The 25,178-nt window shown below is 42.0% G+C and overlaps 2 protein-coding genes across 4 annotated transcripts; one reads left to right on the forward strand and one right to left on the reverse strand.

The window, feature by feature from the left end:
• Window positions 1–8,617: 8,617 nt before the first annotated feature.
• On the forward strand, window positions 8,618–17,883 carry LOC114796888 (rac GTPase-activating protein 1). Of its 2 annotated transcripts, XM_028991405.1 has the most exons (17): window positions 8,618–9,345; window positions 10,232–10,500; window positions 13,283–13,485; window positions 13,570–13,706; window positions 13,785–13,857; window positions 13,935–13,988; window positions 14,091–14,183; window positions 14,783–14,924; window positions 15,007–15,158; window positions 15,588–15,749; window positions 15,859–15,954; window positions 16,076–16,274; window positions 16,826–16,931; window positions 17,072–17,204; window positions 17,309–17,429; window positions 17,533–17,644; window positions 17,734–17,883. In XM_028991405.1, the coding sequence occupies exons 4-17, from the start codon at window positions 13,579–13,581 to the stop codon at window positions 17,786–17,788; spliced, it is 1,626 nt and encodes a 541-aa protein (XP_028847238.1). In that variant the 5' UTR covers window positions 8,618–9,345; window positions 10,232–10,500; window positions 13,283–13,485; window positions 13,570–13,578; the 3' UTR covers window positions 17,789–17,883. The 2 variants fall into 2 exon arrangements, with proteins under 2 accessions (XP_028847238.1, XP_028847237.1); XM_028991404.1 differs by lacking the exon at window positions 10,232–10,500.
• A 602-nt stretch (window positions 17,884–18,485) lies between these two features.
• On the reverse strand, window positions 18,486–24,508 carry gmppaa (GDP-mannose pyrophosphorylase Aa). Of its 2 annotated transcripts, XM_028991061.1 has the most exons (13): window positions 24,175–24,508; window positions 23,689–23,786; window positions 23,494–23,597; window positions 23,202–23,394; window positions 23,059–23,118; window positions 22,847–22,977; window positions 22,674–22,688; window positions 21,072–21,206; window positions 20,842–20,939; window positions 19,995–20,041; window positions 19,813–19,905; window positions 19,547–19,715; window positions 18,486–19,386 (listed from the first exon to the last, which is right to left on the reverse strand). In XM_028991061.1, exons 1-13 carry the CDS (start codon window positions 24,212–24,214, stop codon window positions 19,286–19,288), a joined length of 1,284 nt encoding a protein of 427 aa, XP_028846894.1. In that variant the 5' UTR covers window positions 24,215–24,508; the 3' UTR covers window positions 18,486–19,285. The 2 variants fall into 2 exon arrangements, with proteins under 2 accessions (XP_028846894.1, XP_028846895.1); XM_028991062.1 differs by lacking the exon at window positions 22,674–22,688 and having other exon boundaries at window positions 24,175–24,507.
• Between the last annotated feature and the right edge of the window lie 670 nt (window positions 24,509–25,178).

A 25,178-nucleotide genomic window follows, 5' to 3' on the forward strand; every position in this document is an offset into this window, starting at 1 on the left:
GTGTATCACAATGGCAATCACTTCAGTTTCACTTCACTTCAACACTCAAAAAAAATTGTTGGGTTAACTTAATTCAGTTATGACACCTATTTCCACACATTTGAATTATGCTATTTGAATTAGGCAAATAGGACCCTTCTATGCCTTAGTTTCAAATAGCACAATTCAAATGTGTGGATATAGGTGTCATAACTGAATTAAGTTAACCCAACAATTTTTTTTTTGAGTGAAGATACCAATGCATGATGAGTATATGTCACCAAAGCTCAACTCATGCTCAAGCAACGTCAGTATGTATGACTAGAGCTGTTCTGGGGCTACTTCATTACAAACACTTTTATTATGAAATATTATAAAACGAAATTACAATAAATATATAAATGTAACTGAATAGAATGGGAATGGGAACAAAAAATGCTTTACCTATTCAACAGCCAATAGTTTTAGCCTTTGCGGCGAAATAATGTATTAGTGCAGACCATAACCACTCAGCTACATTTGTTCAAAATATTTAATTTTTAATATAAAAAAAGAGATTTGAGATTGAGCCCTCACTTGGTAGGTTTTTCTTTAATGTCAAAAATCTCTGCTGTACAAACATATGAGACCATGGTTCTATAACATGCTGCATTTTCAACTTTTATCCTGGCTTTTGTGCACAAACCCTTTATTTTTTTTTCATGTGTTCCTACCCATTCAGTGGAATTCGCTTTTAGGGAGCACTGCCAGGTTTTAATACTGTTTAAAATGAGAGTCCTACCCTAAAGGTCATTTACTGACATTTGCGCATGCAGATTCCTTTTTCGCTTTAAACAACAGGAAGACGAAATAAGATTAAACAGTCCCTAAGAGAACGAGAAAAAAAGTTGACATTTCATACTAAACCTGTGAGGCTCTTTCCAGCCATTTAAAACTAATGTTTCTTTAAATGCACCATCAGACGTACATTTTCTGCTGCGGCGTGGCCACGAAATCCAATCAGGGGTCAAGAGCAGCACATATTAGAGGATGCAGTCATGTGAAATATGATAAACAAATTACTGGGTCACTAACAGCTCTTCAGACACATAATACTCCTCCACCTACTAACCGGCATCTAAAACAAAACCCAGTACTCAATTATTGAGAATGTGGACGCGCTCGGGACGGTAATGAATAAAAAGCTCTCTAATGCGCACAGAAACAAGGCTGACCTCAACTGAGAGGCTTCCGCCGGCCGCGCCGGGCCCCGCCATGTTTACGGCTTTTAAACCCTCACCCGGGCCATAATCTAGTCGCTCAAAAGCCAATTATCGTCAGCTCTCCAGTTTCACTGGCAGGGCGGGCCGCTCGGCAAAGTCACCTGCTCGTCCCTCTCCCCGGAGAGAGGAGCCGCCGTGTTCGTCTCACATTTAAAAACACATCCGATTAATTATTCAAGGGTATTATTTTCAGCGTCGAATCTATTTCCTGCATCAGCGACGCATTTAATGGCTCCCACGGGAGAGCGGGACACCGCCGATCCCTTGTTTATACCAAACAACTTCTCTCTTTTTTTTTTTTTTTTTTGCGCCAGCTATGCAGACTTACTGTATTCTCCACTGGGAATCGGCATAAACTGATGGAGACGCTGAGGGTCTGGAAAGAAACCAAAAAAAGTGCACATTGACTAAACTTACAGTTTTCTTCCAACACTTGTTGGAAGGTGTAATGGGTATATTGAGTGGTAAATGCTAGCAGATTTTGTGGTGTTTATCAGCCTGAGAAGCAAGGAAGCATCTTTGAGTGGAGAAACTATCTACCCACTGATGCCTGGTACTTCGTTGTGTATGTGTAAATGGTTTAGAAACAAAGTCTAAAATTGCCAATGATTGACAATCTTTTTTTTTTTTAACTGGACGAACAAACACACAGGGCTCTGCTTGGGAAAAAGGAGTGAGGAATGGGGAACGGAAAGGAGAACACACACAGTTGGAGTTGGAATCCATGCACCTTTTTCCTGTTTCCGTCCTGACCATGTAACGCAGCCAACCTGAGCCACCTTCACCTACAGGCATACAGCCTATAGGTATATAGCATTGATGTCTCCAGACAGGGATATCACAGCAGGCTTGTGGTGCACAAACCTCCCCATTACAAGGTAAGGTAGGGCTGGGTGATGTTTATCTAAGCAGCATGTGATTCACATCCCCACCCGCCAGGGGCTGGACAATAAAATCAATAGGGCGATATATTGTAATACTTCCTCCGGACATACAGTATTGATACTCCACTATCCTGTATGGATGATATTGTTGGACACTGATTGTGTGTGTGTTTGTGTGTGTGTGTGTGTGTGTGTGTGTGTGTAAGAGAGAGAGAGAGAGAGAGAGAGAGACTGAAGGAGCAAATGAAGGCAACTTTCATTAGACACCAGCAATTTTAACATTTTCAATTGTTCCAAAAGATCTGAGATAGGGTCAAATTGTGCTATTTAAATTTTTGAAATTGTATGTTGAGTGTTTTTTTTTTTTGTAAATGACTGTCGGACAATATATCAACAAAATATTATAATATGAAAGCATTATTTATAGGATAATTCCCTCACAGATTCGCTATGTTTCCTCTGTTAACCTATACCTATATGTTAACCTATGCTTGCAATGACATATAATGACATAATATCGATGTAACAGAATACACGTAACAGTGACATGTTCCTGAAAATATTGTCCATTTGGCAAGAATACATGAAGAAGAGAATACATCTGCAGTGAAACAAAAATGCATTCTGCTTCAATCACTCAAATGCAAACATGCACATGAAAAATAATAATGAATTTGAGATTTCATTCTAGTTATTGATGATATGCCTTATATTTTTAATTAGTGATAAGACCCCACATGGATGAATGTTTTGTGACCAACCTTTGTAGTCAACATAAATGTGCAACGGATTATGTCACTATGGAGTAAATTATGTGAGTTAGAAAGGTTTACTATAGTTACATTAATTATGAATAGCTTTTGACTGCATATGTTTTTACTTAATATGACTGTGCAACACGATCAGGCTCAAAATAAAGCAAATTGAGGCAAAAGGCCTAGAGCTGGAGCCAGTCATCAAACCGGTGTTTGCTCAGGACAAACACAGCCGCTCTCGCCCACATCTTACATGGCAGGACATAAGTGCAGTGGAAGCGTTTAACACCAGGTTGATGTCCTCTCTTGGGGAAAAGTATATTACCGTTACCTGACTTCTGCCCATATTAACCCACATGGACGGATGGCCTGAGGAGTGAGAAGCGACTCAAAGTGCGTCCTCCCTGCACAGATGGAATGCAAATATGGCCAAGATGCTGCCCAGAGGATGATGTGTAGAGAAACCCTGCTTGACCCAAGATATCAGGAGCTAAGTGCCACTATACCAGAAAGCTGGTTGAACAGATGGCGGCAGCACCTATTCCAACACCCGTCCACTGGACAGACTTCTCGGCAAGAAACTCACTACAGCTGCTATTTAAATTGGATTTTAAAAATAATTTAAAAAAAGCAAAATATTGTGCCAAATATATTTGGTAATATTAACCAAGAAAAGGAATTGAAGGAAATTATTTTTTCTCAACAGATATGGCTAACTATATAAAATTTTACCAACTCATCTTACTACTCATCTCATTTTACCGACGCCCTTATCCAGAGCGACTTACAATCAGTACTTACAGGGACAGTCCCCCCCTGGAGCAACTTAGGGTTAAGTGTCTTGCTCAGGGACACAATGGTAGTAAGTGGGATTTGAACCTGGGTCTTTTGGTTCATAGGCAAGTGTGTTACCCACTAGGCTACTACCACCCTCTACCACCCTAATAAAAATGTATTATTGTATTCCTTGCAAAAACTTTTTTTATTTAACCATTATTTTTATTATTATTATCATTATAACCATTATCCATCAGGATACACAAGGTTTTAGAGAAAGCTAGAGACTCTATTCAACCGTGTCACATGATTCCATCCATGTGACCCGGAGGGTAACATGACTCCTATAAATTGGCAAGATGGCCACTGCCAGCAACTCAGTCATTGACTGGCATTCGGCAATTTGACTCATTGGAATTCTCCACCTCAAACCCGTAAGACGGCGTCTCTCATTCGCATATTAATTCGGAGGAAACTTACCTGCCTCCTTGTGTCCATTTGCACCGGAGTTTCTTGTTTCTTTGAACACTCGCTCACTTGGCCACAAATATTGGTTTTTGCAAAGTTTTCTGTTTCCATTTCTATTATGGCAATTTGCATACCCCAAAATGTTGTGAAGAATGATCAGATGAATTGCCTCTTTGGCAGGAAAATTAACTTAACCCCCAAAAAACATTTCCACTGCATTTCAAGCCTGCCAGAAAAGGACCTGCTCTCATTAACACAGGTGAGAATGTTGAGGAGCACAAGAGAGATCATTCTGTCATGCTAATTGAGATAGAACAGCAGACTGGATGCTTTAAAAGGAGGGTGATGCTTGAAATTATTGTTCTTCCTCTGTTAACCATGGATAACTGAAAGGAAACACGCACAGTCATCACCGTGTTGCATAAAAAGGGCTTCACAGGCAAGGATATTGCTGCTACTAAGATTGCATCTAAATCAACCATTTATCAGATCATCGAAAACTTCAAAGAGAGAAGTTAAAGTGTTGTAAAGAAGGCTTTAGGGCGCCCAAGAAAGTCCAGCAAGCGCCAGGACCGTCTCCTAAAGATGACTCAGCTGCAGGATCGGGGTGCAGAGCTTGCTCAGGAATGGCAGCAGGCGGGTGTGAGGACATCTGCATGCACAGCGAGGCCAAAACTTTTGGAGGATGCAAAGAAGCCAAAACATGAAGGACAGACTGATATTCTGCAAAAAGTACAGTGACTGCTGAGGACTGAGGAAAAGTCATTTTCTCTGATGAAGCCCATTTCCGATTGTTTGGGGCATCCGGAAAATGAAAAATGATCCTGAGACCATTCGTGTGTGGGGCTGCTTCCAATCCAAGGGAGTGGGCTCCCTCACAAAAGGGAACTGGTTGCCATCACTCAGGATTTTGGTCCAGAAGTTGATTGACAGCATGCCAGGGTGAATTGCAGAGATGCAAATATCTATTCTTTGCATAAACGTTGATGTAGCTTTTGAAACTACAATGCTTTTAATCATACTTCAATATAAAACAGAAACAATTTACGAAAGATCTAAAAACAATGAAGGAGCAACTTTGTGAAAACCAGCATTTGTGACATTCTCAGAACTTTTTGCCCACGACTGTAGGGGTAGAGGTAGGGTTGCAAGACAGAAGTCTTTCCTCACAAAGAAAACCATGCAGACCAGCATACAAAAGGCATGTGGGAAAGTGTCTAATGGTCTTCCCCTCTTTCCCAAGGTGATTCCTGAGTGCTGTCGCGAGTGCTGAGTTAAATTATCCTAAAATGTTTCATTAAACTTACGTTTAACTCGGTCTTCTTCCCTTTCTGTGTCGTGACACTCTCCAAGAAGACTGAATGCTTTAATTAAATCAAAAGGTCCCTTGATGAAGTATTACTTTAGCGATGTGCACACTTATGCAAGCAACTCATTGTACCTTTTTTGTATTTTTTCCAATGGAAAGATCTTATAAATTCATGCACCACAGGTTAAAATGTGACAAGCTGGGTTAGTGATACTGAGCAGTCAGCTGCTTAAATGAACTGGCTGGCCCACGCAAGCGCAATAAACTGAAAAAGTGGTCTAAGATGTAAAGCAAAGGTCAATGGTCCAGTTTATCATTTTCTATCAGAAGAGTCAGTTCAAATTCACTGCACACCAGTGAAGTCTAACTTATTCCAAGGGTTATATCCATGTTATGTCATTGTCATTGTGAAACACTACAGCACACGGTGACACAACGAAGTGTGTCCTGTGCATTTAACCATCACCCTTGGTGAGCAGTGGGAAGCCATGAAAGGCGCCTCTGGGAGCAGTACTTTGCTCAGTGGCCCCTTGGCGGTTGGGGATTTGAAACAGCAAATTACGGGTCCATTCCCCAACCACTGCCCAAACTATGAGACAATAAAACCTGAAGTGAAGTGCCGTGGTTCTGCACATCAGATCTGTTAAATAATTATATACGGAGATTTGTCGGAATATTTACTCGGCTGAGAAAACACATGCTCTTGGCATTTCCAAATGGCTAAAGAACAATACAAAAAATCAGATTTAATATCTTAAAGACAGGCAACATTACGAGGCAGGTCCTCCAATGGATAATAATCAAAGGACAAACCTTAAAACATTCTATTATTCATTTGAAATGATCGACAAGTGGGCTATTTAAATTCAAATGCTAAACTGTTACAACTGTTAAACTGTTCAAATTGATTATTTAATGGCCTTTTGGGGGGAAATGATTAATAAATATGGAATAAAGAAATCCTTACTAATAAGGCAGTATATACTTATGCAAATGATGCCCTCTATCAGTGTTAATTTTGCCGGAGGATGGGAATCTTGTAAACTAATAAGAGATGGGGAATAAAGATGGCTGGTTTAGACTGCAGACACTCCCTATTACATCAATTGGAGGCTTTGGGGAGTCTCAAACGTTCTCAAATGCTCCGGTCTTGATTTCCGGACTGAACTGGAATAAATTATTACCTCATTTCACTATTCTCATGCAAAACATTTTTATTCAGAGAAATTGTGCACATTATGAAGCAGTTAAATTATTCTGAAACACAATTGGGCGTGCCCAGCATCAAAGACAGCCGGTTTAAATTGAGAAAAATCATTTTGCCATGTCCATTTCTGACACAAATTAAAGCTGTTTCAATAAGTACGTTTGCTGCAAATTGACAACAAATGGGATTAATGGAGTTGAATCCATTATTGTGAGTTGAGCATTCTCCCTAAACAATGCAGGCAGAAAACAGTGCCCCGGAGAACAGATAACTCTGCCCGTCTTCACAACTCGCCCCTTTCGGAATGACATTTTTATCAGCGTGCCATGGGTGGTGAGAGAAAGCATTTTAATCAGCACGTAATACCACACCGGGATTACGTGGCCGGTATGGCGCAGGGGGGGAAATGGGAAGCCTAAATGCGCTTCAGACGGAGCGCGAGGTGGAGGGCGAGAAGATTTTAAAGGAGATACGGGGATTCTGTGATTTAGTCAGTCAATACTCACTGACTGTGGCAGCATAAGGAGTAAGAGACCTTCATGACCGAGTGGCAGGTAGCGCCATGAAAGACGCCGTTGGTGTGAGTGTGTGGGTGAAAGGTGTGTGTGCGTCCAGCCCTGAGTGAGTCCCCAGTTTGCGCCCAATGTCCTGGGACGGGCTTTGGCACCTGCTCCTGTGATATGGATTAAGCGGTTATGGATGGTGAGTGAGCGAGCAAGACGCTGTCACAGAGTTTAGCCAATCAGAGTGTTCTTGAACTGCTAACATCCATCATTTAAGAGCTTAAAATGGGTGATGTGCCAGTGTGTGCTTCTGCTTCAAATGAAATGACCAAATGTGCTCAAGGGGTATTTGCTAAAAATCTTAAGACTGTTATTTGGCACCATGTATCAGAAATTGTTCTTAAAAGGACTGCCTGATGAAGTATGAAACTTCAGACCCAACGGCACCCAAACCAAACAAAATGTTCCACCTGAAAATAAATGTATATCCATTTTATTCTTTTTATTTCAATTTGTTTAGGGATTTGTCAAATGTTCCAGTAGGCTTTAAGCATGCCGCTGCTTAACCAAACTTCCATTAATGTGAAGCCATTTGCAAAGTCTTCCAAGTGCATTCAACTTTGAACAGAAGACCTTTAATATATGGTGAAAAATTCCAACACTGTACCGACACTAACTGCACGGGCTTATGGTCCTGATCCTTTTTTTTTGCCCTGGGGATCCAGGCTAAGACTGACCATAATAAGACTTTGTGGCGCTAAATTAAAGTGACATCAGAGCCGCCAGAGAGCACCGTTTGTATAGCTGAGGATTTCCAACATTGACTGGAGCCTCGGAAGCCACGGAGCAGCTTATTTTCCCTGCAAGCGGCACGGAGTCGACCAAACACAGCAAAGCTGTGCTCAAACACGGGCCCTAATCACTAACCCGCCAAAAGCCGCACAAATGAAGGGTGGCCGTCGTCTCCTGGAGCCTCGTGCCGGCATTGCCCTCTGCTGGACGGAAACGACACTGCATGCATCGGTGCATCAGTTCCGTTTGGTTAGCGGCTTTTCACCTGCGCTGCAGAACTTGCATTGCTGTCATCGCTCTGACGCAATCGTGTCGATCAAAGCGCACCCAGAAGGTTCCTCAACTTCACAAAAAAGAACTTTTGGAACGTTGATGAACCTCTGTTTTGAATTTATGTGAAGTGAGTTGAATTGAATTGAATTGACAGGATGAGGTGGAGAGTGGGTGTGTACTACGAATGAACACATGTGGAGTTATGTACTTAACAAAAAAGGTGAAATAACTGAAAACATGTTTTATATTCTAGTTTCTAGTTTAAATTCTGGCATTCTCTCGATGAGCTTCAAGAGGTCGTCACCTGAAATGCTTTTCCAACAGTCTTGGAAGGAGTTCCCAGAGGTGTTTAGAACTTGTTGGTCCAGCTCACCCCAAACCATCTGGATTGGGTTCAGGTCCGGTGACTGTGGAGACCAGGTCTCCACTTTTTGTTAAGTACATAACTCCACATGTGTTCATTCATAGTTTTGATGCCTTCAGTGAGAATACATTATGCCATATTTTGCCCAGAAATCGATTGTCGGTTAAGTAACAACAATACAATAAAATAACATAACATTCATAAAATAGTGCACAGGTTTAGTTAAGTAAATGAATAATAACGGCATAAAAGTAAGTCCTGAAAAAAAGTTTCACCTGGACAAATGTCATTTATAATGTAATGTAATGTTTAAAACATATTCTACTGTCTCAGTAGAAACTGTAAAAAAAAAAGCTCGGGATAAAAGTCGAGATATACGTGTTGATATACGTACCACGCGCGTGCACGGCGGCTGCGTGTGACGTGCGCGTGCTCCGTCCCGGAACGCGCGCGCCTCCGTTTGCGAGTGGCCGGATACGCGTGAGGAAACAAAGTCGCGGGATTAAACGGTTCGCCGACTCAAGGGGTTACACAGAATGGCGTCTGGATAGTTTCACAATTTCGAGATCCGCGTAACAGGCAAAACTAACCAAAGAGTTCTAATTAGTCCGACGCAGTCCACGTCAACCCCTGTGACGTCATCAACGTGAACGCAGGTGGACGGCAGCGTCACACCTGTGCCTCAGCGCGATGGCGGAGCAGTACGTGAAGGAACTTCTGGCCTTGTGCCTCCAGATGGTGTCAACTGAGGGAGTTACTAACAACGACTTGGGTGAGTTTGGCCGAGGCAATATATAATATAATATAATATAATCATATCATATATATGATTGGTTAGGAGCTGCAGAGTCATTTACTTGAGGCTGACATTTTTGACAACGTTTTCACTATACAGGTAACTTGGAATATAGCGGTGTAGTAAAACATGTGCAGCCGGAGCAGATCGGGCAGCTGCCACTGTTCGAGAATCAGAATCGCGTGTATTGCCATGGAATGGTGCCTCTCAAGCGCAACAGTCTAACATATGCTAAATGTCTTGTATACAAAAATGTCTTAAATACCGAGATTACAGAATAATAAGTGTGCATGAAGTGCAGTTGCAGTTCTGTAGGTGTTAAGCAGTGTGACAGTTCAGCTGTTTAGGGGAGTGATTTGCAAGGGCCACAGCACACAGTGACAACAAAATGTGTCCTCTGCTTTTAACCATCACCCTTGGTGAGCAGTGGGCGGCCATGACAGGCAGCGTGTGGGGACGGTGCTTTGCTCAGTGGCATCTCGGCGGATCGGGATTCGAACTGACAACCTTCTAATTACAGGGGCCGCTTCCTTAACCGCTAGGCAACCACCTTCCTGGTTCTTGGTCCTGGTCCTAGTCGACAGGCTCCTATATCATTTACATTAACATTTATGGCCTTATCCAGAGTGACTTATAGTCAGTAGTTACAGGGACAGTCCCTCTGGAGACAATCATGGTTAAGTGTCTTGCTCAGGGACACAATGTAGTAAGTGAGGTTTGAACCTGGGTCTTCTGGTTCATAGTGTGTTACCCACTAGGCTACTACCACCTCCCCATGTCATCTGCCAGAGCACAGCAGGTCAAAAAGTCTGCGTCCAGGATGTGAGGGATCTGTGATGATTTTTCTCTACTGTCCGTACAGTCCGCTGCAGTCTGTTCCTGTCCTGTTTGGTGGCTGCTCCATACCAGACTGTGATTGAGGAGCACAGGACGGACTCAATGACTGCAGTGTACATCTGGATCAGCAGCTCATGTGGAATACTGGACTTCTCCAGTTGTCTCAGGAAGTACATCCTCTCCTGGGTCTTCTTGTGGGTGGAAGAGATGTCAGTCTCCCGCTTCAGGTCCTGGGAGACGATGGTACCCAAGAACTTGAAGATCTCCACAGAAGACACTGGGCTGTCTGATATGGTGAGGGGGAGTAGTGTTGAGTGACGTCTCCTGAAGTCCACTGTCATCTCTACAGTTTTGAGCTTGTTCAGCTCCAGTACATTTACATTTATAGCATTTACCAGACACCCTTATCCATAGCGACGTACTATCAGTAGTTACAGGGACAGTCCCCCCCTGGAGCAACTCGGGGTTAAGTGTCTTGCTCAGGGACACAATGGTAGTAAGTGGGATTTGAACCTGGGTCTTCTGGTTCATAGGCGAGTGTGTTACCCACTAGGCTACTCCTACCCATACCAGCCACTCAACAGATTCATGACCATCCTGAATGAGTCCAATGACTGTGGTGTCATCTGCAAACTTCAGGAATTTAACAGCAGAGTTCCTGGAGGTGCAGTCATTGAAGAGCAGTGGGGACAGGACACATCTTTGAGGGACACCAGTACTGAGGGACCATATTCCAGAAGTGCTCTCCTCCAGCCTTACTTCCTGCTTCCTGCCTGTCTGGAAGCTGGTGACCCACTGATCAGTAGCTTTTGACACATTGAGCTGGGAGAGTTTGGAGGAGAGGAGATTTGGGACCATGGTGTTAAAAGCTGAACTTAAGTCCACAAAAAGGATCCTGGCTTAACTTCCTGGGTGGATGAGGATACAGGATAATGCAGCCCCATATTCACTGAATTGACCACAGGGGGTCCAGCTGGTGTCCTGTAATGTCCTTCATATAGGCATGCTGACAGAACCACTAACCAGTTTAACCAGTAACATATTATTTATAATTACTATAATTTTTTTGTTTAATAAATAGTTCCATTCTGAATTTGGTTAACGTTGAATTCCCTGCCCCCAAAATGAATAAAACTCTTCAGGCAGGAACCTGACCATCTATTCACATTTTGTTGTGTTATTCTATCTGATTCCATATTTGTTATCACTCATTCTCTCAAAGTTTGCGAGCTGACTGAAGTCTTACTTTAGTCGAATGTGACGTGTTTGGTCACATGACTTTCGATTCGGTTCAGTGGAGACCTCAGATTCGTGACTCACATAGACATATGGGTAGATGCTGCATGACGAGCTGCATCGTATGTCAACGTCGCCACCATATTGCGATAGGCTCTGCTGTGGAGTGAAACATATACATGTCTTTAGAGAGAAGTAAATAAAAATGCCTCACTCTTGTGCTGCTCGGGGCTGTACAAACCGCTGTACGCTCCAAACCAGATCCTGGGGGATTACATTTCATAGGTAAGGCTGGACAATTGTTTTGAATATATTTGGCCATTATAAAATCCCGTTTTATAAGTCTTAACCTTAGCTAAGCTAGGCTAAGCTAGCGAAGCTATGCATTCCAAACAACATTTTGGTTAACGTAAGAACTATAATACGGGATTTTATAACGGCTAAATCTAATCTAAACAGTTGTTTAGCCTTACCAGGGTTTGTCGTTCGACAGTAATGTAAAGAGTTTTTTGTGATTATTTAATTTTGTAGAATATTGTATTTTGAAAGCACTGGGCATTTCACGTTTCATGTTATAAGTAGTTTGTATGTTTCACTTTGGAATTGAACTTTTCAATATTAGTAATTTGTGTACGACTTTTCATTGATATACAAGCAAGTTCCCTTTATCATATCGCAATCGCATATCGCAATATTGATCTCAATAATTGCAATATGTCTTTTTCCCCCAAATCGTGCAGCCCTAAATTAGTCGCAGCCCAACGAGAGGGAACTTAAGCTGGCCTCCACTGTTGTTGCATGAGCCAAGTCATTTCAGGACCAGTGTGAGCAACTCGGCGTTAAATACTTTAGTTCAGGCAGTTTCATGAGGTGGTTCTTACGTTTTCAGAAAGCTTCCTTGAGAACATCAAGCACTGAAGATGAATTTGGACTCATAAAGATTTTTGGAGGGAAGGGAGGAGGAGCATTTCAAAAGTATTAATTTTAAGTCGTCCGAGGTTTGAACGTGCCAATTGCTGCAGTTTTGAGAAATTAAAATCTTCCTCAGTCTTACTTAAGCAGGCCTTTTCAGACCACATCGTCTGGTTTTAACACTGTCTGCCATCTGCAGACAAATGATAACAGAACTTGGAAAGTGTGTGTGAGCTTCAGAATCAGTGGTGGACCAAGTATACAAACCACACATACGATACTCAAGGGAAAATATTAGCCTTTAGTCTTATAGTCTGAACTACATGCATATTTCAGAATACATTTCCCAACATAGTGAGGAAATTTTACACCCTCTGCACTACATCTTATGTAACTGGTATTCTTTTAATTGTAGCTATTCATCTCTTCATCAAAAATACTTTCCATCAGCTTTGCAATGGGCAGCAAATTCAGAAAAAAATCTTTTGTCTTAATTCAACTATCAAAAGTGGTAAAAACTAGCAGTTTTAGAAAAAATAGCGATATATCGCGATATTTTATGTGGTGATATTGTATCGATACAGGAACATCAAATATCAATATATTTGTATACAAATTTATTCCCCTGGGTGGTGCCATCAAGCATTTTCTTTAGTGAAGTCAGCAGAGATACATTGGTACTTTGAATTACTGCTTGGCATTTCAAGCAAAGTGAAATTGCCAAACATGACAGACTGATCACAGCATCTTGTTTTTCAGCTCTGTTCTTACATTTCAGAAAACTGTAGAAAAGGCGGAATATGTACAGTATCCCAATATATCGTGATATAATCGCATCACGAGATCCTTGCCAATACACACCCCTAGTAAAAATGTTCCTTATGTTGCGCAGTGTGAGCGCCTTGCTTGACTGGTTTGATCTTCCCAGAGTTTCTTCAGGTGGTGAGGAACTTTGAGGCGACGAGGACTAAATGGCTTCAGGCGGAGCTGGAGCTCAAGAAGTGCAAGGAGCTTCTGCTGAAGTCGGACGTGGCCCGGGCCTCTCTGGAGGTCAAGCTGAAACACGCCCGCAACCAGGTGGATGTGGAGATCAAGAAGCGCTACAAGGCCGAGGCCGACTATCAGTACCTGGTAATCGACGAGTTAACCTCAGCCCCGCCTCCAGGCCATTTAATCACTACCTGCGCGGCGTGACGAATGTATTTCATTCTGCAGGAGCGGCAGATGCAGCTGATGTGTGATATTCTCGTCCATGACAACAAGTCCAACGCCTGCCTCAATGATGAACAGAGGTCCATGCTGGCCAACTTCAATCCCAAAGGAGCCAACGTCACGCAGTATAAAACCCGAAGGTCATTTTTTGTTATAGCCCAGGTTTCATCTGAGCTTCAACTGCAGGGGTTAATGCAATATCTTCTCTTCCCCTTTAGGTTGTCTGTCATAGATGAGTCTTCGTTCTTGTCACACTCTGATATTAGTTATGACAGAACTGATGATGATCTGGTAAGTCATCAGCATTTGTATTTTCTGGCCATTTTTACATTATGTGATTTTTTCCCTTTTATAAACTCCTCATGCAGGACCTGGACAACGTAGCAATTAAACCTCTGAAGTCCAGGGCGCGAGAGAAAAGGGTAAGATGTGGATGTAAAAGGGCTGCTCTGCCTTATCTACAGTTGAAAAATGGGGAAAATTAAGGATGCTTGTTTGCCAATACAGTGCTTTTTTATTCCCAGCGTTCCTCAATGGGTCCCAGTGTTGGTCCACCAGTGCAGAAGAGAGGCAGAGGACGCTCAGGTGATCTCTTGGGAGGAAGAGGCGTAGAAAAGGTGGACTGAGACCACGGATTGATTAAAACATCATTGCATTTAAAAGGAAAAAAAAAAATTTGCAACTACGTTGCCATATATTGGACATTTTTGTGGAAATGAAGGTGAGCTTGAAGGTTAATGGAAATATAGGTTAAAAAAAATCTAAATCCCTTCTTAGTATGCTGGCAGGAGACTAAGGAATTTCCATGTCAGGAACATTTTCCATGCCATTTGCTTTTCCAGTCCCGTCAGCATGTGTGCCTTTCCTGTAAACATCAAGGCATCGTATTCCCATCCGAAAGCTCGTTCTTCAGTTCCCACACGCTCTCTTTGGCAGTGTGTTCCCCACAGCGCCCACCTCTCTGCTCAGGTGGAAACACCAGTGGACCATGGCCAGTCTGTCAGCCTCTGTGTCCATTTTCTCCTCTCCCACTTAGTTGATGCAGACTGTCCAGATGGAGCAGGGCAATTCAGCACATTGATAGTCTATTTGTCCTCATATGGTGACACGAACATGAACAGATTGGTGTAGTTGCACCATACAAAAAGGCCTGGGATGGAGTGGTGTGATGGATGGATGGACACTGTGTGTTGTCATGATCATCTTCTTTATTCAGGAGGTGGAGGCAACTGTTGTAAAAGCGTCGGTCACCGCCCCAGACAACGTCGGGCAGTTTCACATGGTCATAGACATTACTCAAGAGTCATCGGAGAAGCCTCCCCGGAACCCCAGGCTTCAGCAGGCTCCGGCTCTTATCGGTAAAAGAGATCTAAGTAAATAAAAATGGATTTAACTTCAGCAGGAGGCCCAAGCAGAATGTTGCATTTTTGTGCCTTTCAGACCAGACCTCTGTCTGGGTTGCGCAAAATGAGACCAACATGGAGATTGAAACCATAACTGAGATGGAGGTCACCACCACGGAAGCCAGACTTCATCAGGCCATAACCCCTTCTGAGGACAGAACGTTGCAGCACGTTTTCCTCAACAAAACCGTAAGCGATGTGATCTTGCAGTATTTCATAACATGTGTCCTTTCACACATGGTGCTAAAAGAAATGTAGAAAATATTTACTACATCTCAACAGAATTATTGCCACTTTGGGCCTTATTTCCCCAACACCATAATGCATGTAGGTCATGGGGAGATATTGCTAATGTCACATCAAGTCTTGGAGAGGATTTACAGTCATGACTTCACCCATTTCCTACGTTTCCATTCTCTACATTCCTAATACCCCCTGTACACAGGGTATGATGGTGGATGTGTCCAACATCATCTGGAGACCACACCCACTGCCAAGACAAACGTGTAAATTATCGGTGTTTTCAATTAATAGAAACTTACCAAACTTACTACCACAGTGTCCCTGATAACATTCAAATAACGTAAAGTAACATTTGCAAGACTTTGTTTCTCCCAGGTCATTCGACCAGAGACGTGCGTGCCCTGTGGGAAGCGGATTCGCTTCGGCAAGATGGCCTTGAAGTGCCGTGACTGTCGAGTGGTCGCCCACCCCGAGTGCAAGCGCATGTGCACCGAGCAATGTTGTCCCATCGCCCACGGCAACCCCCCAGCCACCGAGGTGATTCGCCAGAAATCAAGTCCACGCGTCACCCGTTTATGGAGCAGGGGGGTGACCTTGAGTGTCCTCTCCTGTTTTTTTTTTGTTTTCCCTTTTTCTCCGTCCCTAGGACACTTTAGAGAGCTTCGCTCCCTTCACTCGGCCGAGGGTCCCTCTGCTCATTGTGCAGTGTGTGAGTGAAATTGAAAAGAGGGGACTTGAGGAGGTAATCTTCCTTTTCTTTGTTCCGCTTTTAATACGTCCTGCCCATTGAAGTGTGTTTAAGGGGCTAGCTAATGCCCTCTTTTATTTAAATTCTTTTCTTCCTTTTGCCATCTGTTGTGTAGAAGGGAGTATATCGTGTTCCAGGCGGGGAACGAATGGTGAAGGAACTACGCGAGCGGTACATAAGCAGAAAAGGGTCACTCATGCTAAATAAAGTGGATGACATCCATGTTGTTTGCGGGCTCCTCAAGGACTTTTTCAGAAAACTTAAGGAGCCTCTGGTAACGTTCCGCCTCCACAAAACATTCATGGAAGCTGGGGGTGAGTCAAGTCCTTTTCTCGTCATAGTGGGTGTATAATCATCTATATTATACACACGTTAGCATTATATGTGATTGATTCCGTTCATCCCATGTCCCTTCATCAACATGCACATTTCAGGTTTGTCTGGCAGTATGTAAATGGCAATCAATACCAGGCCACATTATGCTAAGAAAACCTGTTTTCCATGGGGCATGATGACTCGGGTGTACCAGAATCCTTTTAAATTCTAAATTGAAATGGATGTTTAAGACAGGGCCACACAGACTAATTTCCAAGGCTGCTAATGCAAGGGGCATGTAAATGAGAATCATCCCTGCTTAATTCAACTCATCCAAATAGGCCTTTAAAAAAAAAAAAAAAAAAAAAACGTCTTACGATTGGTTTAAAGTGCAAGCCATCCCCACACCTTTCAAAGTCAAAAAGTCATTTATTTGTCCCTTTGCTCTAGCTGTATTAGCTTCTATGAAAAGGGCTTGGATGTGGTGTTTTTTTTCTATATGGGGGGGGTCTGCATTGTCCCACAGCACTGGGTTATTTGTCACTCGCAGAGATCCTTGATGATGACAACAGTGCTGCACTGATGTTTCAGGCCATTGGAGAGCTGCCTCCGCCCAACAGAGACACCTTGGCCTTTCTCATGCTCCATCTGCAGCGGTGAGAGAGCTGGCAAAGAAAAAAAAAACTACTCTTGTCATCAGAAAGAAACAGCATTTTAATGCTAATGTTCAAAGTGGGCATTTTTGACAGTTATTGAGCCTGTCAGTGTACAAATTTGACTTGTTTATTCTCTGTAGGGTCATGCAGAGCCCACCTTGCCAAATGGATAAAAATAACCTGTCTCGAGTGTTTGGACCCACCATCGTTGGACATGGCATGGCAGAACCCTGCCCTATGACCATCATGAAGGACACGAACATCCAGCCCAAAGTGCGTTTCCTTCAACTTCCTATTGCTGACCCTTTTTCTCCCCCTAGATGTGTCAGTTGTTAAAGTGAAAACATGGGTGCTACGGAGTGTGCACATCTGTTCAGGTCATGGCTCGTCTGCTGTCCTTCTCTGCGGAATATTGGAAAGGCATACTAGGCACAGAGGGGGATCAGGTCATCTCCTCTGCTACTGAGGTCAATACAAATGAGCAGACCCCAGCTAAAGGTAAATATTCTTCTTTAAAAGGAGAATTTTTGCTCTACGACTCCCATTTCTGGGCTCCTATTGCTGTATGTCAGTGGCCTTGTCTCTTTTTTTTTTTTTCCAGATTGCATGTTCACACCTTTGACCTCTCCAGAGCTGAGTAAATACTCCAAGGTGCCTAGCACTGGATCACTAAAGGGAAAAATCAAAACTTTCGGCAATGCATTCAACAACCCGTAAGAGACCAGTTTCCCATTTGCCGATAGGGCATCTTATGAAAAATTGAGCCGAACATTGATGCTTTTCTCTCCTCCCCATCTTTCAGAAGCAAGTCAAAAGTGGAGCCAAGGAAGAACAGGTTCTTCACATCACCAAAGTAATTTGTTCTAATTAAAGTGTGCCACTGTTTTGTGTGGGAGTAAAAAAATATAATTTTTTTGTAAACTTTGCAATGAATAAAATGTATTTAGCATATTATGAGCATATTGCTTCCATTACGTGGAAGGATGTGTGTGTGTGTGTGTGTATAATAATTTCAAGTTTGCTTCTCTTTTACCTGGGCATATTTGAACAGTAGGATTGGGTATTAGGCCCCTTTTAATTTTTATAGCTATAGCTTTTATAGTCATATCCAGCAAATAAAACAACTAGTTTGAACATTGTCGCACAAATAAGGAAAATATGGAACTACCATGGATGAAATAAGAGAACCAGACTTTGCTGCACATCTGAAACATTGCATAATAATAAATAATATGAGGCTAAACACACTGCCGGCCAGTTAATAGATCTTGCACGTCCTCGTAATGAGTTTGGGAACAGTGCAATCCTTAAATTAAACAGGACCAAAAATTTAAATGGCAAACAAATTTCCATCAAATACACAAAAGCACCCAATAAGAGAACAGAATTTTATTTCATTTTGTATGTAAGACCAGTAATTATGAAACATTACAAGTACACAAACACCACACATCATTTTTGCATACAACACATTATCACCAAATAATATCACCCAAATGAGGTACACGCTAAATAGAGGCCCTCCCCCAAAAAATTCAAAAGCCTTAGAAAAAATTAAGACTCTTTCTGCTTTATTAAATATTAAAGTAAATCTAAATATGTAACATCTCAAGCGTAAAAATTACTGGAGAGGGGAATGATAGCGCCAAGCTTATCCAGCCCTCACACCTGCTCTGTGCAGCTGAAACCTGCAGGCACAGCTGCCTTTTGCAGAGTAGAGATCCAGTAGCATTCATATTTTTTGGTCAAAACTGCAGATTTGCTCTTATTGTGTCAGTGAATCCTTTATAATCCTGATACCTGGGACCTGCTACAGGTCAACGACAAAGCGCCACTTCCTGTCGTACATTATACTTAACAACCGATGTTCAGAACCCAGGACAAGGAGGGTGTCCATCGGCTTTTCGGAACCGCGGCCCGAACGTGGGAGGCGGGCGGAACATGCAAACTCCATCTGGCACCTTTTGAGTCGATCTCACCGGAGGACGTGCTGCTGAAGTCCTTCCATGCGTCTGAGCACTTAACACCCTTGTGGATTCTCCGCTGCCTTTCACTGCATCTATTTTCTTAAACCTCACATATAAAGAGGCTCTTTGTGGCTGTTAAGCTGATGCCCGTGTCCTTGTTCTCACTCCCTCGCTTCGGAGTGCTTTTAAGCTTTTTACATGTGCTGTTTCAGGAACGTAACAGCAAGTACAGAGTTTTTCCCACAGTGACTCACGCTGGTACGATTTCGGGGAAAGAAAAAACTAAATAAAAATCTCCACTTTGAAATTACGGCTCCACTACAAAAACACCACACTTAGCTCCTTTAACCCAGTATACTGCAGTATACAAGCTGCTATGCATGGAAACTATAGAATTATTTGATTTTTAAAGCTTCTGTTGAGGTCTTTGTGAGGGAGAACGATGGAGTTGAGTATGATTACTTCAGATGGGATGTTCACATTGCAGCCTACAAAATAATCAGATTAAAATGATGTTACTACAGTCATTTAAATATTTACCAAAAGGCATGTATTTTTTATTTTCATGTTACATAAACTCTCTGTAACCTTTCAGATCAGTCCCGCCTCATTTGTATAATATATATGATAACTATAGAGTGTGCTTACCAAGAATAGTGATTGAAGGTGTTAGTTTTCCATCCCTGAAGAGCGTTTCACTGTCAATTTTGGCATACGGGTCATTTGGGTTTGGGTCGCTTGGGGTCCCCTCCACTCTTGCCCACTTTCCTATCGTACTGTCCCACCCTACTATACTATTCAGTACACAACTGTGATCCTGCACGAGTGAGAAACACATCCACACATTTATTACACAGCCCGATAATAACCCTGGCACTAATGAAAGGATTGGTTCTTTTAAAAGCGACACGTGCCTGTAAAGTAGCACCATGAAGGATAATGGATTCCCTCACTCGGACTCCTGCACCGATGGTCACGCCCGTCCCAATGGAAACATTGGGCCCAAGCTGGGGGTGGGGGGGATAAAACTAGGTCTGTAATAAAACAGTACTGTAATACACACTCCAAGAAAGTTTGAAACAGTATACCCACTTACCACAGCAGTAGGGTCAATATTGGCCGTTGGATGGATGTAAACATTCCCTGGGACAAGGGAACGTGTGTTAATAAATAGTGCACTGTATGCATTAAGATTGGAGCCAAATCCAAATGCAGTATTTGTAAAACCACAAAGTGTTTTATATATATATATATATATATATATATATATATATATATATATATATATATATATATATATATATATATATATATATATATATGTATATGTATATATATACACACACATATATATATATATATATATATATATATATATATATATACACACACATATATATATACATATATATATATATTTTTTTTTTTTTAATTTAAATTTAAAAATCTCTCTCTTCAGGTAGAAAAAAGATCCTTTCATCCTAAAAAGGAGTCGTGCAGCCCAGTTACAAAATGTACAGTTTGGGATTTTTCCTCCCATTCTTAACTAGTTTACTTTTTGGACCTGTAATACATGATGACATTCACTGCTCAGTGATCCTGATTCAAAAGTTAGTTCCACTCCAGCAGAATACATTGTTGCCAGATAACTCTCATGTACTGTCTCATAACTGACCAATAGATTCCTCTATACCTATTGTCAAGAGACATTTTCCCCTAAATATCTGGCAACACACAATCTTTATATACATTTTACTTCATGTATATTTTGATGAACCTTAACATTTTATTTCAATGGCTTAATGAAGACATATAGCCAACGAATGTTAAACATTCTGTATATGCAAACAGTTTGTTACAGAATGTTATAAACAGACACACATAACAACACAAAAAAAATACAAAGACTCAAATATGACTGGAAATATCCCAAGTATGCATACCACTGATTGTTGGTTTTCCCTCGCTGTTTGTGGCGAGCCTCTCAGGGTGAGTTTTGTGATACTGGTTCAGATATAAGCGGCTGGCATATATCGCTGACCTTGAAGATAAGGGGAAAAGAACAGAACCACACATATCAGTAGTCATCATCATCAGTGTCGCGAAATCTTTGCGTTACATCAAGATGCATCACCATACAGAGGACAGGCTGGCCAATATGTGAGACACCCACCCAGCAGATTTGATCTGACTCCAGAAGCGATCAGTTTTGTAGACAAACAACTTGCCCTGGCCAGCCAAAGCGGTGAATATGTCCTGTTCCAGGCGGATCACCTCGGCCCGGTGCCAGCCGTTGGACTGCTCCTCCCTTTGACAGAAATCAGTGCATCAGAATGAGGCTCCCAACACAGGGGTGCTACATATTTCAAAAAAAAAAAAAAAATCCAAATCAAAGTTAAAGGATGCTGGGTATAAAGGTCCCCTTTCATGAAAATGACCCTTTGTAAGATTATTTAACATTAATACAAGTCCCCCTAACCTGTCTATGGGTCCTGCAGCGGCTAGAAATGGCGATGTAAAATGGAGGTGTAAAGGGTGCTTTGGTGATTCTGCTTCACCGTTCAGAGAGCAACAGCTTAGAATTTCCTACCCCTCCCCTAAAACATTATGTGCACTGACCGTCATGGCTTCCAAATGTGTTAAGCATTGCAGTTGTTTTGTGACTGGATATAAAAATGAGCACAAATTTATTTATTTATTTTTTTTAATTCCATCATACGAGAGTCAGTGGGTCCATTTTATTTTTTCTGAAAGAATGTCAACACGACTTCCTGTCTGTGCCAAACATTGTGGCTGGATGATTGTGGTGAATAGTGTTGACAGCATCCACGAATGTCCCCTCAGCTTCTATAGGTCGCTCTCCTCCTCAATAGTATTTAAAAATACAATTTCGGACAGAGACTTCAGATACAGTATTAGGGGACAACTAAGACTGATATCAGAGGGTGATTCTCTGAAAAATAAAACCAAAATGCTACAAAATTCTGTAGTATTTGCACTTTTAGTTTAAGATGGGTACTCAAATAATGTAGACCATCATTTAATTTCAATGTATTTAAAGAGAGGTGTCTGTTTTGCAGTGAAAAACAACTGAGACTAGTTTTCTGTGTCCCATGTATCACATGGCAAGTTTTCGAAATGCTTGTATGGCTTTTGTCATAACTTCATATTGAACTCTTCAGTAGTAAGGCACGCCAAGTCCTACATACATGTCACACTTGTTCATAGTTAGTCAGTTATCAGGAAACTTGTGTTATCAAAATGTCCCATGCATCACATAGAAAATTGTCCAAAAGCAATAAAAGCTTTCATGTCAGGGGACCTTTAATAATAAATTAGTGTTAGTATAATTAGGGTTCCCACTTCATGCCTGGCATATTTGGTAAGTTAGCATGTGTAAGGATATTTGTCAACTTTTAGATTTTGCGTTCTAGAATGATGCACATTTTTAAAGCGGTAGAGGTAAAAAAAACCTCAAAGAGATAAAAGGGATCGACCCATGGGAACCCCGTATAAATGTTGAAAAGGAGTAAGAGGTCTGAAGGATGCAAAGGGAATGAAATACTCTTCTACTTGGATGCTAACTGCTCATAGGCACTATGGATACATCTTAGATACATCACAAAAACCAACTAAAGCCACAATTTCACATACTGTTGTTCAAGACGTGAGTCTATTTAGTGAGACAAAGCTAAGGTGCAAGCAGCATGTGCAGCACGCATGTGTCCCGAATGCCACTCTACAACAACCATGCCCCCAACGCTCACCGACTTACCCCTCATCGGGATATCTGGAGAAACAGAATGATGGCAGAAGTATTGAAAAGGAGAGTTTAAAAAAAGATACAAATGAAGAAAATGGAGGGTACAATAACAAAAGAGGGGAGAAATAAAAAAAAATGCTCATGCTCTCAGGCAAACCGATCACCGGCGGACTCCTCCCACTCACAGCAGCATCTCCTGCTGGTTCTTCTGGAAGACAGCGCCGATGTGCTGGAATATGTCTGGGGTGAACAGGTATATGCCGCAGTTTATTATATCGCTCACAAAGGTGCTGGGCTTCTCCACGTAATGCAGCACCTGAGATGAAGAGAGGAGAATTGCCTACTGCTGCAGGCCATCGGTTATATTACCAGCAGATTACGGAAGTGAAAGCCTTACCTCACTGGTCTGCTGGTTTTCAACGATACAGCCATAGTTTAGGGACTGTTTCCTGTTGGCCTAAATAAAAACAAAAGGACCGTTTCACTGCATAACGTTTTACGAACCAGTGCTCAGAACTTCAGTAGAGTTTATTCCCTTACCGTCGTTCCCAGGATGACAAAGCAGTGCGTGTCCCCGTGCTCCTTCTGAAACTCCAGCATGCCGGGTAAAGGGAACTCCGAGCACACGTCAGCATTCATGATGAAGAACGCCTCCGGGCCGCCAGACAGGATCTGATCTCGAAAGTGATAGATGCCTCCCCCTGTGCCAAGAGCGGCGTATTCCTGCAGGTATCTGCAAACGAGCAGAACTTCTGATGACATCGTGACCGTTTTCTGATTACCAAATTGAATGTAATTTTATTCATTATCCAGGTATTGTGTTATTAAATACCTGATGGAAATTTTGAACTCTTGCTGCGCACATGATAAAAATCTGTTAAGCTCTTCGTTTGGCTGGTAAAACCCAACAAGTAAGACTTCCTTCATATTTGGGACCTATAGGGGAAAAAATGTTTTTAAAAAAAAATCATTGCGTTTTAAGAAAAATAAAACCACACAAGCCTGACAAGACATAAAAGACGTGCACCTTAGCACAGGCTTCGATGTGATGCTGCAGCATGGGCACTCCGGCCACCGGAAACAAGGGTTTGGGGACCTCGAAGGACAGTGGCCGAAACCGTGTCCCTGTTTGGTGACAAGTTACAAACTCAATATGAGCAGACTGCAAACTCGAGTTTTATATATGACCTGAACATAATACGCATCCGGGGGGACGTAGTTACGTAATTACGATACACTCTTCTGATCATCTTGTCATATTCCACTAGGACTCCCCGCGCATGCGCACTGATAGCGCACGACGTACAAACGTAAGGGTGCGTAGAATTGTGCAAACGCGACAAACTGCGTAAAATTATGATGTTATGAATATATTTACGACAACGTCACCTACAAAAATGGCAACGTGTTAAAACCCCAAAAGTTGTAAAGTCACACTGCTAAATGAACTATAGTCATGCGATAAGCCAATTATATGAAATAATAGTCGTGCAGAATGCTCGGGTTTCCTCACCTTTCTGTGGTCCTCCAATTAGAATCACCGCTTTTAACATTTTGACGATTTATTTTTTTTTGCCTACCGAATGCTACTCTGCGCACCTTTGGCAGCAGCTGGCAAGCTAGTTATCCGCCCTTCATAGACGCCTTAAATCGAGTTACAATATTTAAAAAAAAAACGCTCGATCTGCTGCAGATCGATTTAAGTAAATGGAAATATTCCGAGCGCCTTCCGTGACGGAACGCGGAGCATAAAGGTGCCCGGCTGGCTGGCTGGATGGCTAACTCGCTAGCATGGAATGTTTACGGTCCTCCTCCGTCGGCAGCGTTGCATCATGGGTACTTCACTTTGACACTACGGCCGTCTGAGAAGTTCAGTCGTGCGGTTACGTTCATAATGATTCATATGAAACATGCACTGCAACGTTAATGTCCTGCCAACGTGCGTTGCATGCAACGTGAAGTAATATAAAATGCTTATTCCGTGGATTAATCCCTAAAAATCCAATTGCGAAGCTTAAGTGGCCTTATTTGATTGTAACTTCATAGGTAAAATTATCAGGACTCTCCTGGATATCAACCATACAAACAAGGACAAGGAGTTTGTCATTCTCGTTTAAAATATAAATACATATATATATAATTATATCTTGTATACTCCAAGCCTCCAGTACTGCCTCCCTCCATCTCTGAAGGTAAAAGGAAGACACTCATCTAGACTCTTCTCCGTCTTGGCCCTCGGTGGTGGAATGAACTTCCCCTCGAGGTCAGAACAGCTCAGTATTTTCAAACGGCAGCTCAAGACCTTCCACTTTAGAGAATATTTAGATTAACTTGTAACGTTTTTATTGTGTAACGTATGTACAGAACCTACAACAAGACTGAATAAAGAGATTGTATTCATAGTTGCGGGTCCTAGTGAACCAGAACTGATCACTTCATCGATGGTAACTTGAAAGCACGTTGAAAGTCGCTCTGGATAAGGGCGTCTGCCAAATGCCTTAAATGTAAATGTAAATT

Source organism: Denticeps clupeoides, chromosome 9, assembly GCF_900700375.1.
Source record: "Denticeps clupeoides chromosome 9, fDenClu1.1, whole genome shotgun sequence".
Taxonomy (NCBI): Eukaryota; Metazoa; Chordata; class Actinopteri; order Clupeiformes; family Denticipitidae; genus Denticeps; species Denticeps clupeoides.